Source organism: Stegodyphus dumicola, chromosome 4, assembly GCF_044657685.1.
Source record: "Stegodyphus dumicola isolate Sdum_Otavi_A_Nest chromosome 4, ASM4465768v1".
NCBI classification, from domain to species: Eukaryota; Metazoa; Arthropoda; class Arachnida; order Araneae; family Eresidae; genus Stegodyphus; species Stegodyphus dumicola.
This window is the reverse complement of record NC_140771.1, coordinates 70670396-70689142: the sequence shown is the minus strand read 5'-3', so window position 1 is coordinate 70689142 and position 18747 is coordinate 70670396. Positions and strand designations below refer to the sequence as shown.

Sequence of the window (18747 nt, the reverse complement as noted above, 5' to 3'; positions counted from 1 at the left end):
AATCATAGTCAAACAAAATCCTGTTGTGACACATTTTTCACCTTGACCTAGTTGTCAGCATGCATCACTTATGTTTTTAAATCATTTCTAGATTTCTGACATGACACTCCTGGGTAACTGAATGCCACTTCTCGCAACTGATCAAATGCTTTCTCTATGACATGTTCCACCTTGTGAAAATTTTATTCAATTACTCATATAATCCTTGAAATATAAACCTGAAGCAATCCCTGCTCTTCCTTTCCACATTCCAAAAGAACAGACACAAAAATTCGCATATTTCTTTGCAGGGAAGGTGAATTTATTGGGTTACATGATAGCAGGACCTTCAGGAACCAAGCACCACATATGCCTTAGACTTCACTAAATAAAATTAACCTAAAAAACTTTTTTCTTTGGAGAATATTTCTTATGAATTTTTTATATTTAATAGAATGATTTTTCCTATTCATAAAAAGAAAAACCAAATTCCTCAAGCAAATTATACTGGTGTTACTCTTAGCTACATCTTAACTCTTTCTAATAAAAAACATTTCTTTTGGCAATAAGAACAGTCGATGGGAAAGTTAACGACAGCTCTATTAAGTTATGAACTTGTAAGCCATATTAAACACAGTATTTAATTTCTATACCCTCAACTAGCAAATATGTCTGCTACTATAAACCATCTTTTACTGGATTTCACTCTCATATAAAGCACCTTTTTATTAGTTGTTACTTTTTTTCTGCCAGAGTATATGAATGCATATGTAATATATATATATATATATATATACACACACGCACACAAAGTTATAGTTTTGTGCTTATATATGTATATATGTGTCATGATTTATGTAAAATGACAGCACATATATACAGAAATCGTCAGAAATTTTGATTTTGGGGAGAAAATATTAATAACAACTATCACTCAGAAAACAACATCAACTGCAATTTTACTCTAGACTAAATATGTTTTCATGATGCATACAATGAAAAATAAAATAAAAACAAAAGAAATTTTAACACTCTGCAGTGATATATGATAGAAAGCTAACCTCTAATCTGCTTTGCAGCTGAATTATATCCTGTTCAGTGCTATTAATTTGATGCTTTGCTTCATCTAAACGCTGTCTCAAAGAAGAATTATCAGCTTCCAAACTGCTACACACTGACTGAGCATTTTGCAGTTCCTGTACTAAAGAAGATCGAGCATTTTCTGTTTGTTGAAGTTTATTGCTCATTTCATTCATCCTCTGTTTATAACTATATTCATCTTCTTGGTGAGAACTCACAAGCTGTTCTATATGTTTCTCCAGCTGCTGAATTTGATGGTGAAGATCCTCTTGATTTTGTTGCATAGCAGCTTGATGAGTTTCAAATTTTTCACGAGATGATCTCAGCTGCTCCACTTCATGCTGAAGACGAGAAATGTCTAGAGTACTGCGCTGTTGTTTTCTAAAAATTGAGCAAGTTTATAATCACAAATGCTATAAAACAAAAGTACACATGAAATAAAACCTCCAAAATTATAAATTTCAGACTACTAAGAATATTTTAATAGAAAATTGATAAGCTTTCAAAAGCTACAGGATGATAAAAATCATTTAAAATGATTTCATCATATTAAACTGCACCTATTTTATTATTCTTGGCCCAGGAAATTTGCTAAATAAGCAAGTTATAAAATGGGGGATTTTACCACCATTTTTAGTTTCTGGAGAATTAATGTTTGTGGATTCAAGCCAGATGCTGAAGGAAAGAGGTAAGTAGCCCTTGAAATTCCATTTATTATTAATTGCTGCATTGAGTGAATTCTTAGTTAAGAAAGTTTTATTTAGAATCAATTGGTATTAGAGACGATCCCAGTTTTTACGATGATAAAGCAGTGGAGATATTCACTAAAACTATCAGATGGCCATTATGTTGTTATGTTGTTAGTTTGCCCTTGAAGAAACATTCAGAAAAGTTAGGGTGTCACAGTAAAAAGAGTAAGGATTCTAGTGAGAAAAATGCAACACGATAATGCATTATACGTAAAATACAAAGAAACCTATTAAATTGGTATACAGATCAAGGGATAATAGAGTGTTTAGATACTATGAAACCAGTAGACAGTTTTTTTACATGCCACATCAGGCAGTGTACAGAAGAAAGCATTACTACTAAAATGCACATTGTATTTAATGAGAGATTACATAAAATAGGTAATTTGTCCCTGAATAATTGCTTGTGGCCCGGTACTAATATGGAAAATAAAAAACATTTCACTCCCTGATATATTTTAGACTTAACAGAGTTGCAATCTTAGGAGATTTTGAAAAGCCATTTTTACAGATCATCCTAGCGGTGAAAGACAGAGATGCAGACGGATTTTTATTTGTTAAGAATACTAGTACACTCACCTTTCACAGAATACTGATAATCAATTAGAAGTTTACAGAATTATGAATGTACTATTTGGTGTCAATTCAAGTCCATTTTTGTAGGCAGTAATTGAAAGCTGTATATCCAAAAATATAGACTTATGTATCCAGAAAATTTTCAAATTCTTGTGTACGTACGGTCTGATGACTTGTTAAAGGAGCAGATGATATATTAGAAGACGTAAAAATTTCAGGTGAAGCAAAAGATATTATGCCTAGAGATGGGAGGAATCTACGCAAATGGGTGAAAAACAATAAGTGTTTAGTTAAGAAATGGGAAGTGCATTTTGACAATTATCCACTAAGCTCAGACAATAAAATACTCAAAGTATTAGGAATTCAGTGGGACATTCACGAATATGCATGTTGAGAGTAGAGACTTCTTAACTGAGTAAAATTCTGAGAAGAAAGAAAAATACCATGCGCATCATTCTTCAAACAGTTAATATAAATAATAATAATAGTTAAGATAAATGATCCACTTGGACTGATCACACCATTCACTGTTAGAGAAAGACTTTTGTTACAAAAGCTATGGTTACATAAACTACTAGGGGGTGCTGAGCTTCCCTCTAACTTGAATGACAAGTCTGAATGGTGCAGGAAGCTTTCACGACTAAGTAACATTAGTGTTATTAGATCTGTTTTGGATTCATGTGATGAAAATGGAGATTTAAATTTTTTTCCGACACAAGCCAAAAATCATACGGTGCAGCCATTTATTTAAGCTGCAAGATTGGGAACAGAAGTCAAAATGGTTCCAAATCATAAAGGTTCCTTTAATTTTTTTTTTTTTTTTTTTTAAGTGATTTTTAAAGTCCCACTGTATTGGATTAACCAATCTATCAGAAGATGGAAATCTGTTCAAAATCCGGTTGATGAGATTCAAAGGTTGACTAATCCAGATTCATGGTTTTATTGATTAACAAAAGACAATTCTGCCGATCTAAGGCGTGAAGTTAGTGCTTTTTCTCTAGTGGACAATTCCAAATGGTAAACTTCTGCAGATTTTTTTTAGAGTGTCACATCTTCCTTACAAGTGCTTATAACCTCTAGTTCCTGAGGTTGAATACCCGACACCGAGTGAAAGGGAACCCTACGTGCACGAAAGCAACAGTTCTCTTAACTTTCTTAAGAGAACTAAACTGATGGATATGAACTATTGAGTATTAGTAATAATTATCATAAAATCATCAATGTTCTTTCTTACATTTTTAGATTTATTTATAACTGCATGAACAGATTTAAGATGGTAGGACCTCTTAAACTAGAAGAGGTGAGAGCAGCTGAAGAAACGCTTTTAAACATGAGCACAGGGCCCTATCATGTAAAAAAAGCATAACAGGTAATTAAAAAAATTTACATCCCTTTGTTGATTGTAATGAAATTATTCATGTTGCTGGCCATCTTGGAAAAGTGTCCTTACCATTTTCTCAGAAATATCCTGCAATCCTGCTAAACATTTTTAAGCTAAGTAAGATTTATTTTTGTAACACACACACACACACAGACAATTGTTTCATGTTGTTCTTTAAGGATTACTAAATGCAGTTCATTTAAAATTTTGGCCATTAAGTGGCAGAGATTTGGCATGAAAAACAGTACACCTTTGTGTTAAAATGTAAACTAATATTATCTTCGCAGAATTATGGGTAATTTACCATATGAGAAAATTAACGGATAACCACATTTAGTGTTTCAGGTTTGGATCTGTGTAGTCCATTTTATGTAGCTTACAAGAATCAGAAAAAAGGCATGCTAAATAAAATTTACATTTGTGTGTGTATATGCTTTGTAAAACAAGCTATCCACCTTAAGCCTTTGTCAAATTTGACTTCTAATGCTTTAATTGCTCATCTTAACCATTTCGCGGCTATACATGTCAAATGTGTGAAAATATTTATAGATAACGCCCTAATTTTGTGGGCGCTAATTCCACATTGAAGAAATTTTAGAGTGCAATTAATTTTTCTGACAAAAATTTCATATTTCTTGTATTTTTATTCAAGTTATTAAATTACAATATTCATTATTGACATATGATATATTAACTAACAGCAAGTGTCATATATGTGCTATGAATCGTCAGCTATCTTTTTGTAGCTAAATTTCTCTACCTTTTTTTCTTTCCAGGTCAGTTTCAATCTTAACAGATTCAGTTAATAATCATAATAGATTCAGTACTACTAGGCATTTATTATGGTGTTAATTAGACTCATAGCATGAATTTTTAAGAGCAGATTAATATAACAAGATATCGACACACTATTATTATCACAGATTTTCAAACTAGGTTTCTAGAAAAAAATTTCCACTTTAAATTTAAAAAAAAAGAAAAAAAACTTATTTAATTTTCACAAAATTTGATATTTTTTGAGGGGGTGATATTATACTCCTCCTGAAAAATTACACGCATTAGATAACTTGTTTGAAAACAGATATACATTAAATGTATAATTCAGAAGCAGATAATAGTCAAATATTGTTAAAAATATGCATCTAACACCTGCTTTTAAATAATTTACAATCTAGGGAAAGTAATTTTGTTTAAAATTTATTCCTTTTCTCAGAATATATTCAGATTTCAGATCTTGCATATCTTGGACTACATAGGTATGTTACTTAAGACAATATCTAAGAAAAAGTATTTCCTGTGGGAATTTTATACTACTAACTCATATTTGCATAACATTTGGAAAAAATCAAGTAACTATAAGGACAGATGACCAAATCAGCTTCTAGGAATCATTCTCAAGGTGAATTATGCAACATTAAACACTTTTTTAAATAACAGAAAAATTTAGATTTTTTGTTTTTTTGTTTCTGACCACTGATTTTTAATTTTTTATAAACAGAAGACAAAATCAATCGGAAAACACTACCATGAACTTCCTAAACATCCTTCACAATGAAACAATATGTAAACTATCAAGATTATTTTCTTATAGCAAAATAATTATTTTAATGCTTTAAATATATACGGAATACATGACACAAGTTAATGACAAACAGCATACTGAGTCACTAAAAAAGATACCAAAATTTTTGTGAAAGAAACACTGCAGTCTCCGCTTGAGAAACTTTCTTTCACTTCAAAGTGAGCACTTTAGCATTAGATTTTTAGAACTGCATTTATTAGCATCCACAGTGGGCAGTTGGTAAGCTATGGTATGTTGCAGTTGGTAAGCTTTCCTACTCACCCCAGAACAGGAAAGCCTTCGTAGAGTACTTTCTATGGGAAACTGGCCCAAATTTATATTACATGCAGAGAAATCTCATGCAATGAATGATTCCACTGAGCTGCTATTCATATGGGATGATTTACTAGTATGAATGGTTTTAGCTATTTGTTCACTGATTGACTACTTTATATTGCAATTTATCAAAACAATTGTACTGCAAAAGGAAGAGGTGGCAATGTTTTCTTTTCAAAGATTGAATTCTAGCAAAATGTGAAATATGCACAAAGAAAATTATTCATTTCCCAAATTATAATATATCAATCAGCATAACAAATAGCTATATAGAAATATACAGTTTTTGGTACTTTCTGATTGTCTGCATCCCCCACTGCCATAAGAGGCAAAGCAGCATGTTGCCAAAACACTTATATGAAAACCCAGCTGCCCAACCGGGATAGTGGTTAGCGATGCTGACTGCCGTACCGAAAAGCCTGGATTTGAATCCCGGAGAAGGCATGGATGTTTGTAAATGTATAGTGTCTGTGCAGGATGAGAGCATTCTAAATATGCTGCAAGATGAAAGTCATCTTGAGAGGTTGGTAGTGGGAGATCCTTGGGTCTGAGGTGTGATCTCTATCAAAATTGGGAGCGGAACAGAGTAAAGTCATACTGTTACCTACATGATGTTCAAAGCTCTTGCCAACAACAGGTGCAATCTTGCTCTCCTGGTTATAATGTATTTCGTAGGCTTGTTCTGATATTACTGTCAGACAAGTGAGATAAGTCACAACACATATGGAAACCCATGATGTTATCAAAAAGTGTGGTGACCCAGGTATGTGCACAGCAGGTATCTATTTTGGTCTGTGCGCAATGCTGAAGTTGTACAGATGCCAAGTTAGTGCAAGTCTCTTATTTTTTTAAGCAAAAACAGACTGCTACCTACATGACAAGAACAACAGTGCTCCCCCCTAAAAAACAGATTTTTCTTAAAAAAAAAAAAAAAAAAAAAAAAAATATCAGTAATTCTTTTTTTTTTTTTTTTTTAAATTTTACTCAATGACTATTCTTGTCTAGAATTCTTAGCATGCCACCATTCTTAAAATGGCTGTTGCCTGTAGAGCATTAGCTAGGTGAAAACTTTGCAAATGTTCTTCAAGTTGACAGTGGGTTAAAGACTTTTCAGTGTGGGGGGGGGTGAATAGTCAGAGAGTACCATAGTTTTTTCTATATTTTAATATATTAAATAGAATAAGATTATAAATAAAATATTTGCTAATCATATGCTACATACTCCTGCAATGAATTCATTAATATGCAAGAAGAATGCTTTTATTTAGCAATTAACAATTAATCGACAAACATTTTTAATTGCATTTAATGCATCTGTTACACAATATATTACACCTGTGTTTTAACATCTCCATCAAAAATAAAACTTGATGAAAACAATGAGATTCTATAGAAATATATAATGAATTTATTTCCTTCACAGTTCAAAGCACTACATTTCTGGATACAGATAGAATTATAAACCATAAAACAGATTCTAAATTTATTATGAAGAAATTGAGGAAAAAGGATATTTCATTATACATATATACCCAACTTTTGAATCATAAAACACATCATAACTTCATTTTTCTAAGCATTTAAGTATTACTTGCTTTTTACATAGTAAAAAAAAACTATAAGAAGCTTTTGACTAAAAAAAAGGCTCATTTTAATACCCGTATAATAAAGTACTAATCTAAATAATTATTATAACTGTTACACATATACCTACTGTTATCATTATTAGACTTAAAAATAATAACACATTTAGAAACAGAATTAATGTATACTATTATTATACTATGTGCTGTTACCAAATACAACTCATTATTTTTTGCTTATATATATATATATACCACATTTACTCAAAAATTAGACTGCTACTTACATTTTAGAATAAAGATATAGGTGAGTATTTGATAAAAACCATAGTTCTGATAAGAATTCATTTATTTTTGATTAGAATGAAATGTAAGCTACTTAATCAAATACAATATTTTATTATTGTATATAAAAAATTAATGATACATTATTACCTATTTATCTTTAGGCATATTAGTACAGTGGATGCAAACCTAAACTATAATTGCTAAACTAGACATGGCTTTCTAAATTAGTGGCAATTATGCAGTTTATATATATCATAATTACCTGTGCAGTTTATTTAGTATTTAAACAGTATAAATATTTTATATTGCATGATAATTAACTTCCTTGCACTCATTTTGCAGTTTCATTTATTAAAATACTCTACTACAGTATGCAATGCATCATTCTCATAAGCAAAATGAGGAAGCTGAAGGTTGCGAATTCAATCCTCACCCAGGGAAATATGATATTTTTCCATTTGTAACTATCTATGTTCATGAAAATATAGCTTGAATTACTCCAGAAACGATATTTTGTTAAAAATTTTAATTTTATTTCAGCAACAGTTTTTTTTTAAAATTGTCTCAACATATTTTTGGTTTTTAATATTTTAAACTTAGAAGACCCAATCAAATTTTTAAATAAAAATATAGCCCCCTCCCCCAAAAAAAGGTTTTTTTTTTTTTTTTTTTTTTTTTTTTTTTCTTCCCTGGAGTAAATTTACCACATAAATAAGCAAACATAACCTATCATTTAAGAAACAACTCACAATGTGTGTGTGGGGAGGGGGAAATCAGATTACAAGAATAAAAATTCTTTCTCCTCTGGCATTCACTGAATAAAATATAATTTTCTCTTACAATTCAAAAAAAAAAAAAAAAAAAAAATTAAAAATTTGCTAATGTAGTAACATTTAAATTATTTTACATTACACTTTTCTTCCTTAACAGGGTAATTTTCTTCTTTTAAGAATCACTATGTATGTTACTTTTAACATTTTATTAACTGAATAAAGTATTTTTCACTTAATTAATCCTGTGACAATTAATAGGAATTAATTCATGTATTTCTCTCAAATCATTTAAAAATACTCAATTTGTAATTATTCATATATTTTTATTAAATTATTTATTTATATTACAAATCCAACTAATAAAATTAGATGTTATGTTATTCAGAAATAATAAATGTTATATATGCAAGATAATTAACAAAAATTCCTTGATATTTACTCAGATTCAAGCCTATTTAGTGATTGCAGCTGATTGTTTTCTTCTTGTAACCTCTGAATAGCTAATGCATGTTCTTCTTTTAGCTTGTTTTTCACCTAGAACATAAAAAAAAAATAATTTTTAATCATAGCAACGTAAAATTGGGTGCAGAACACATTGCTTTTCTAGAAATTGAAACTTAGTGCTAAATTAAAATAAATAAATTTATAAATCAGTCAACTACAGATAAAAATTTTTAAAAAGTATATGAAGCACAATTATTAATAATTTAGAAAATACTTCCTTTACGTGCACAATAAATAAACTGACAGGAAACAAAGATGAAAAAGAAAATAAATTCTTAACTGAAAACTTTGAATATATTCTTCTAAGTGGCTTTGTAAATTTTATATTTCGGACAGCAAATAAGAAATTTGCCATTTGTAAGAAATTTGCCAGTCTAAATACCTATCTGCCAGGAAATTAGAATAAACAGTTTCAACAGAAAAGCCACATGAAAATTAGAATACTTTGCAATCTTGGCTAAATTCCTTTCATAGATTTTCAGGAAATTAAAAGACACAAATCTTAAAACAAAATAGAAAAACATGTAATTTTTTCTGCAAGTTCCAACAGAACATCTGTTATTGATAATACAATGAATTTTTTATAAAAAAAATTAGGTTTTTCTGGCACATATAATAACTTCAGATTTATTAGTGACATGTGTAATTGCTTGAATTCAATAATAAACGTCGTTTTGATAAAAATAACAAAAGGTAATTTTCATTTTTAATATATCTTAATATATTAAAAGTATTTATCCCATAAAAATTAAGAAATGGAGAGTCAAAATTAAATCTAGAAATAATTCTTACAATATCTAAAATATAAACACTAACTTGCTGCATTTTAGATTGAAGGGATGAAATTTCTGATGCATATTGTTCGCGCTTACGTTGCATCATACCATGCAAAGCTTTAATCTCTTGCTGTTCTTGGTTCAAAGCATCTCTCAAGGACTTTTCAGATGCAGATGCTCGAGCTTTTTCTTCACTTAATTCTTGCAGTAGATCACTAATTTTTTCATTTGCAGCTTGACTCAATTTTTGCTCAGCCCTTAATAAATCTTCCTTATCTTGAATTATTTTTTTCAATGCCACAATTTCACTTTTCTAGCAAAGTACAAAGGTAACAGTAAGGAAAATATTCACATAACACAGAAAAACGTATTTGATAAAATATAAATCAACTTTTTCTAGTATTTTAATTAATCATAATATAGTGAAGTTCAGGTTTTAATTTAGTTTATTACATTATACTAGTGGTGCACATCCTCTGACCTGACACAAACCAATTTAGAATTAAAAAAATTTTAGTGACCCACAATTATATATTACCCTTTTCCAATTATTAAATGTACATAAAGCTGACACAATAAAAATGCATGGTATAATACATCAAAGAAAAACCATAATTATGTACTCTTCATACTACTATTTATTAAAAATTCAATAACATGCTAAATACAAGAAAAGCAAATTTTTAACTCTTGAGTGGCATGGCCATGTTTATCTGATCATGAGATTTTTTGTTTGGTTTATATTGGACTATAATTTTTTTTTTTTTTAAATTTTCTTTAATAGTGTAAATATAACCTTAATGAATGACATTTAAGAAAATAGCAACTAAAATAAATAATTATAAAAAAATGAGCTAATAGAAGCTATTTAAATGCTGGCTTTCATGAGAAGATAAAAAAAAAAAAAAAAGTCATGCCACTCAGAAGATTTATGCTAAACCTGATAATTCATGTCTTCCGGGAGTTTACTGTATTCTAATGCAGCGCTTCTTAACTGGTGGTATACAAGAGAAAAATAGGTGGTACACAAAGAAGCAAAGTATTTCAACTCTTAAATTAAAAAATTAAACACCCCAACATCTTGTTTAATTTTTTTTTTTGCTAACACTAAAAAATTTATGCGATCTGAGATTTCTTTGAGATAAATAGCCACTCACAGACTTTAGCAAAACAATCCGCTTTTATTTTCACAAATATTCTCTTAGCCATAGATATAACAAAATTTGTCATAAATGTTTTTTGGAAGTAACAGAAAAGGATGTATTTAATAGGAAATCAAAAAATACTAGTATCTCATTAATTCTTTTATACTTGATCGATTTATTAGCATGTCTACACTTTACATCACGAACATTTCAGAGCTCACATTGTTGTTCTATTTTAAATTAGAATAATTTTTTACGTCAATTTGCTGCTGTCTCTAACAGCAGGTGTTTTGTCTTCTAGTTGCTTTGTATTCCTTACTTTTCTATGCAATTTGAGAATATCATTTCTTTAACTTTGAAGAACTCATATTGTGCATTTAAATATTTGTCAAAAAATAATGAAACAAACCTTCTTCTTCATAAGCTCCACGGCCTGTTACAGGCCAAGGATGTCTCTCCAAGTTTCCTCCACCTGACACTACTCGGTGCAATAGCCTTCCATCAGTTAACTCCAATTAACCTTCAATCTTGCTTGACATCATCTATCCATCTAGTGAGTGGTCTTCCTTTTCGTCTTACTCCCTGAATTCTCAAAAGGTTATCTTTTTGGTTGGAAATCCATCATCATATGTAAACACATGGCCTAACCATCTGATACGAGATGCCTTTACGATTCTCACAATATCATTTTCACCATATTTCCAATATTTTCCACATTGTTCATGGTTATAAGGAATCCTGCAATTGCCATTTTATTGTACCAGTCCAAGATCTTTCGTAGGATTTTTCTTTCAAAAGTTGGAATCAGATCTTTCTCTGTTCTGTTAAGTATCCAACATTCACTTCCGTAAATGGCAACAGACCTTATTAAAGTTTTATATACATTTAATTTAGTTTTTATGCTGATTAGTTCGGATTTAAGCTGTTTTTTAAGGCCATAGTAACATCTACTAGCCATAAATATTCTATTCTTTATTACAATTTTTATATCACTGCAACTTGTGATCAATGTGCCCAGATATTTAAATTGTTTTATGGTTTCAAAGGGGATAGTTTTATTAGATGCAATCATAAATTTTGTTTTGCTTCATTAATGATTAGGCCCATCTTTCTTGTTGCATTTTCAAGCAAAACAGCAGCCTCGACCACAGCTTGTTTTGATCGCCCAATGATATCAATGTCATCGGCAAAAGCCAGGAGTTGAATGGTTCTGTGCAAGATGGTTCCACTTGTGTTTATTCCACTCTTATGACCTTTTCCAAAGCTATATTAAACAGCAGGCAAGATAGTGAATCTCAATGTCTTAATCCTTTCTCAGTATAAAAAGGTTCTGAAAGTTATGCTGAAATTTTTTTTCTACATATTACTTTTTTAAGATTGATCCTTGTGAAGCTAATCAGTTTTTTTTTTTGGATATTAAATTTTAACATCACTTCAAGTAGTTTTTCTCTGTTAATACTACCATAGGCAGCTTTAAAATCAACGAACAGGTGGTAGGTGTCAATGTTATATTTTTTAGTTCTTCCCAAGATTTGTCTAATAAAATGCAACTGATCAGTTGTTTTTCCCTTCTGGAATCCACACTGGTAATTCCCAATGTTCAGTAAGGTAATTCCTCTGTAATTACAATATTCTAGCTTGTCTCCTTTTTCATATAAATAGGACAGATAGATCCCGCTTCCCACTCGGGCTTTTGTTCCTGTGTCCATATACAACAAATTAGATAACGGATTGCTTTATTTAAATTCGTTTCATTGATATTTAAAAGCTCCGCCTTGATGCCATCCAGTCCAGCTGATTTATTATTATTTAACGTTTTAATTGCCAGTTCAACTTCATATAGAGTTGGTGGATTATGCCCCATAACCTCACATTTATAACTCATTGTAGGTAGCATGTTATAAGTAGTTATCTCCTCTATCTCTATCCGAAAGCACATCCTTAAAATACTCATGTCAACAAACCAGAACTTCCTCCATGTCTCTTGGTGATTTCTGCCTTTTTTTCCCTACAAGTTAGTGTTCTGGGATTAAAATCAGCTCTGATATTATTTATCAGCTGATAAAATTTCCTAGCTTCTTTCTGTGTTTTTAGATTTTCAATATCCCTGTAAACTTCATTCAGGTACAATCGTTTTTTCTTTCTATGAATTCTCTTCTCCTCTCTTCTTAATTCCTTGTACCTTTCCTCAGCATTTCTATTGAAATGTCTTTGAATTATTAATCTATATGCTGAAACAAACCTAGATTTTTAAAAACAGAAAAATGGCTAGGATTGACAAGGCAGAAAAGGGATGATTCATAGGTGATAGATTCAGGGCAATCTACTAGCATTAAGAATTTGAAAAGAAAAGAAAAACTGTTTACAGAAAATATAACAAAAATTATTTATAACTTGAGTTACTTGGAATGGATATGAAATGGACCCTCAATCTCAATGTGCTGTTTGTGCTGAACTATTATCCAAGCAAAGTATGAAATCATCATTTCTTAAAAGACATCTTGAATCTAAACATGCCAATATAAGAAAAAATCTGAAGAATATTTTAAGGAGAAATTATCGGAGTTCAAAACTAGTAAACAAGTAATGGAAGGTTTTGTTACTTCAAGTGAAAAATATCTGGAAGCTAGATACCTAGTAGGCCTAAGAACTGCCAAGACTGGGCAGGCTCACACTAATTGAGAAAAACCTTACACTTCCAGCAGTTTTAACATTATTTAACAAAAAAAAAAAAAAAAAAAAAAAAAGCTAATGAACTTAATATCAAATGATTTATTAAGTCGATGAATTCGCGAAACGGCAAATTCCATAAAAGACATACTTACTCAAAAAATTAAAACATTCATACATGCATACATACATACATTTCTGAATCTGGTCCTGATAACAGAACACTACCTATTTCTCAAATAAAGAAAATTGGAGCTAAAAATTAATTTACTCACTGCTCCATTCATCATGATGCTTTAATAGCCAAAAAAATTCCCCAAAACCTGAAAACTGTTTTGAATCAAGCTGTGAAAAGCCAAGCTTTAAATTCACGAATAATTACAATTTCAGTGAACACGAAATGCTTTTGTTATATTCCGAAGTAAGGTGGTTATCCAGAGGCAAAGTTTTAAACCGTCTATTTGAACTTCAATCAGAATTCAAATTTTTCTCTGCGATTTAAAATTTGAATTGAAAAAATGTTTATTTAGTGAATTATGGTTAGTGCATTTAGCTTATTTAGCTGACATTTTTGGAAAGTTAAATGAATTAAATTTAGGATAAGACAAAGTGTTAATTTGTTTACCATTAGATAGAAAATAAATGCAATGATAAAATAACTTAAGCTGATAATAATAATAATAATAATAATAAAAATCGGCTAGTAATATTTTAAGCTTTTTACTACTTTTAGAAAGTTTTCTAACCAATAATAATTTGAAAATAAAAGAAGAATTAGCATACGACATTAAAAATAGTTGTTTTTTATTGACAAATAATTTCAACATGTATTTTTCACAGGATTATGAAAAAGAAAATTGGATTAGAAATTCATTTTGTTTAAATGTAAGTGAAATTTTATCTCATGAAGAAAAAGAACAATAGATAGAAATTTCCTATGATTGAACTCTAGCAGAAGATTTTAAAAAATAACACACTTGTTAACTTCTTGCTGAAACGAAAAACAAATTTAAAGGCATTTCAGATAAAGATATTAAATTTTTACTGCTATTTCGCACAACCTATTTGTGTGAACAAAGATTTCCTTACATGTTATATTTGAAAAATAAATACAGAACAAAATTTTTAAATGTATCTTCATTTAAGGTTAAAACTAAGTGAAATATGACTAGACATAAAGAAACTGATCTCTCTTAAACAGGCCCAAATTTTACACTAAACTTTAGAATTAAAGTATTATAACTTATATTTTGATTTTTAAAATGGTAACCAATTTTAAATCTAATAATGTTATGTGTGCACATTTAATACAAATAGACAAAAGGTTGTGCAAATGGCAATATATATATATTTTTTTAATATTTATGTCGCGAAACTGAAAAAAATCATTGTAAAATGTAGTGGTGGTACTAAAATTTTTGTTTAGATGGTCAGCATTAGTCAAAAGGTTTGCAAATGCTACTCTAATGCATACGAATCAAGCAATCATTTAGATTTAGTTTAAATATCAAGCGGAATAACAATCAGGTTGGACTTTATTTTTGATTAATCAAACAGATGTTCATGTAATTAAGACACAATAACACGCCGAATAAATACTAAATCAGAAGTCAAACAACAAAAATCAGCGTTATATTTACCAAATTTTCACAGGACTAGTTTCGATGGTTTTACCGAACCACCATCTTCAGCTGTAAAACCGCAAATGAACCAGATAGGAAATAATGGTAAGATAAGATAAGAAAGCCTGGACAAGAATAAGCAAGTGGCGCCATCTGTTGGTAAAACCAGAACTAAAACGTAATTTCTTTAAAGGCCGAAGGCAAATTTGGATTGGAATTAGGATCGTTAACTGGAACAGAAAGATTTTTATGAACGTGAAATGCCTCTAGAAAATCCAGTTCTCCAATGGAAGATGTTTTTTGAATAATTTTGGCAGCAGAAAAACTGAAAGTGTGGTCTTCGGACCAACAATGTTGAGCAACAGAAGACTTCTGTGTTTCCTTTTTTCTAACATATGCCTCGTGTTCCTTGACGCGAAATTTTAAGGCTCTCTTAGTTTGGCCAATGTAAATTAAACCACACTGGCAAGGAATCCTATAAATACCCCAGGAATTCATATCCGGAATGGGGTCCTTGAGTATGGAACTCGGAACTTTATTGATGGGAGAATAAACAACCTGAAAGTTAAATTTCTGCAAAATATGTGCAACTTTATAGCTAATTGATGGAAAGAAGGGTATGACAACAGAATTTTTATAATCTCCTAAAACAAGAGTGTGCCTTTTAGTGTGTTGAGATGAGAATTTTTTAACTGCTTGATTAATAATGTTGGGTTGAAAGCCCCTTAATAGCTATTGCTTTTAAATAACTTAGTTCTTCATCAAGGGCTAGTTTGGAGGAGCAAACTTGAAGAGCACGGAAAACATAGGAATAAAATGAAGCTAACTTTTGTTTAGTCGGATGACATGATTTAAAGTGTGGTGGAAGGCAAACCGATGAAGGTTTACGGTAAACCGTAGTACTGAAGTTGGATGTGTTACGTGTGACCAGAATGTCCAGAAACGGAAGAGAATTGCAAGTCTCAAGTTCGAAAGTGAAGTGAATAGCAGGATCAATAGAATTCATTGTTGAAAGAACTTTATTTAAATCATCTTTATTACCTTCAAACAGAGTAAAAGTATCGTCTACGTAGCGGAACCATGCCGGGAAGTTTAAAGTTTCAAACAATTTTGATTCATAATAATGCATGTAGATATCAGCCAGGATGGGACTGAGGGGGCTTCCCATGGCTAATCCCTCAGTTTGCTTGTAATATTTATTTTGGAAAACAAAATGTGTTTGTTTCAAACAGAGTTGAGTGAGAGAAATTAGCTCATCAATTTCGATGCAAGAGAAATGAAATTTGCGAAGTCTGGTTTCTAGACATCTTAATGCACCCTCCACTGGGACATTGGTGAATAATGATTTTACATCAAAAGAAACCATGAGTAAATTACTAGGAGAAATGTTTTTAACTTTTTTTTACAAACTCTATTGAATTTTTTATGGTGTAAATATTATTGTCTAATACAGTTCAAAATCTAGAAACTAAATATTTAGCTAATGGATACGAGGCAGTACCTAAATTTGATACAATAGGGCGAAAAGGAATACCACTTTTATGAATTTTGGGAAGAGCATATAATCTGGCACAATTCGCAACAGATGGGATAAGTGAATGTTTTAAGTTGCCTGAAATGATTTGCGAACATTTGATCGCAGTTTTTATTTTTGACAAGTCCGAAGGTGAAGGATCTTTAGGAATCGGATTATATGGTCCTTCGTTTAAGAGTTTAGTGACACCATCGATGTAAGTGTTCCTATCCATGACGACTATCTGGCCACCTTTGTCGGCCTTTGAAATAACCTAACCCGGATATTATTATTTCAAAGGCCGACAAAGGTGGCCAGATAGTCGTCATGGATAGGAACACTTACATCGATGGTGTCACTAAACTCTTAAACGAAGGACCATATAATCCGATTCCTAAAGATCCTTCACCTTCGGACTTGTCAAAAATAAAAACTGCGATCAAATGTTCGCAAATCATTTCAGGCAACTTAAAACATTCACTTATCTCATCTGTTGCGAATTGTGCCAGATTATATGCTCTTCCCAAAATTCATAAAAGTGGTATTCCTTTTCGCCCTATTGTATCAAATTTAGGTACTGCCTCGTATCCATTAGCTAAATATTTAGTTTCTAGATTTTCAACTCTATTAGACAATAATATTTACACCATAAAAAATTCAATAGAGTTTGTAAAAAAAGTTAAAAACATTTCTCCTAGTAATTTACTCATGGTTTCTTTTGATGTAAAATCATTATTCACCAATGTCCCAGTGGAGGGTGCATTAAGATGTCTAGAAACCAGACTTCGCAAATTTCATTTCTCTTGCATCGAAATTGATGAGCTAATTTCTCTCACTCAACTCTGTTTGAAACGAACACATTTTGTTTTCCAAAATAAATATTACAAGCAAACTGAGGGATTAGCCATGGGAAGCCCCCTCAGTCCCATCCTGGCTGATATCTACATGCATTATTATGAATCAAAATTGTTTGAAACTTTAAACTTCCCGGCATGGTTCCGCTACGTAGACGATACTTTTACTCTGTTTGAAGGTAATAAAGATGATTTAAATAAAGTTCTTTCAACAATGAATTCTATTGATCCTGCTATTCACTTCACTTTTGAACTTGAGACTTGCAATTCTCTTCCGTTTCTCGACATTCTGGTCACACGTAACACATCCAACTTCAGTACTACGGTTTACCGTAAACCTTCATCGGTTTGCCTTCCACCACACTTTAAATCATGTCATCCGACTAAACAAAAGTTAGCTTCATTTTATTCCTATGTTTTCCGTGCTCTTCAAGTTTGCTCCTCCAAACTAGCCCTTGATGAAGAACTAAGTTATTTAAAAGCAATAGCTATTGACAGGGGCTTTCCACCCAACATTATTAATCAAGCAGTTAAAAAATTCTCATCTCAACACACTAAAAGGCACACTCTTGTTTTAGGAGATTATAAAAATTCTGTTGTCATTCCCTTCTTTCCATCAATTAGCTATAAAGTTGCACATATTTTGCAGAAATTTAACTTTCAGGTTGTTTATTCTCCCATCAATAAAATTCCGAGTTCCATACTCAAGGACCCCATTCCGGATATGAATTCCTGGGGTATTTATAGGATTCCTTGCCAGTGTGGTTTAATTTACATTGGCCAAACTAAGAGAGCCTTAAAATTTCGCGTCAAGGAACACGAGGCATATGTTAGAAAAAAGGAAACACAGAAGTCTTCTGTTGCTCAACATTGTTGGTCCGAAGACCACACTTTCAGTTTTTCTGCTGCCAAAATTATTCAAAAAACATCTTCCATTGGAGAACTGGATTTTCTAGAGGCATTTCACATTTATAAAAATCTTTCTGTTCTAGTTAACGATCCTAATTCCAATCCAAATTTGCCTTCGGCCTTTAAAGAAATTACGTTTTAGTTCTGGTTTTACCAACAGATGGCGCCACTTGCTTATTCTTGTCCAGGCTTTCTTATCTTATCTTACCATTATTTCCTATCTGGTTCATTTGCGGTTTTACAGCTGAAGATGGTGGTTCTGTAAAACCATCGAAACTAGTCCTGTGAAAATTTGGTAAATATAACGTTGATTTTTGTTGTTTGACTTCTGATTTAGATGTTCATGTGTTATCCTGGATTTGAACTTTAGATTTAACAAGTTCATTGTTAACACTTTCACAGAGATAAGTTAGTCCAAAGCAGGAGTTTAACCTTTGAAATGTTTCTT

General features: G+C 31.1%; 1 protein-coding gene across 2 annotated transcripts in view; it reads right to left on the bottom strand.

Moving 5' to 3' along the window:
* Positions 1–18747, bottom strand: part of LOC118186025 (uncharacterized) — a 107218-nt gene that overhangs the window by 48511 nt on the left and 39960 nt on the right. For both annotated transcript variants that reach the window (XM_035356003.2, XM_035356004.2), the window contains exons 5-7: positions 9627–9899; positions 8746–8840; positions 1041–1440 (exon numbers count right to left, since the gene is read on the bottom strand). In XM_035356003.2, coding sequence (XP_035211894.2) covers positions 1041–1440; positions 8746–8840; positions 9627–9899 — 768 coding nt within the window. The remainder of the gene's footprint in view (positions 1–1040; positions 1441–8745; positions 8841–9626; positions 9900–18747) is intronic.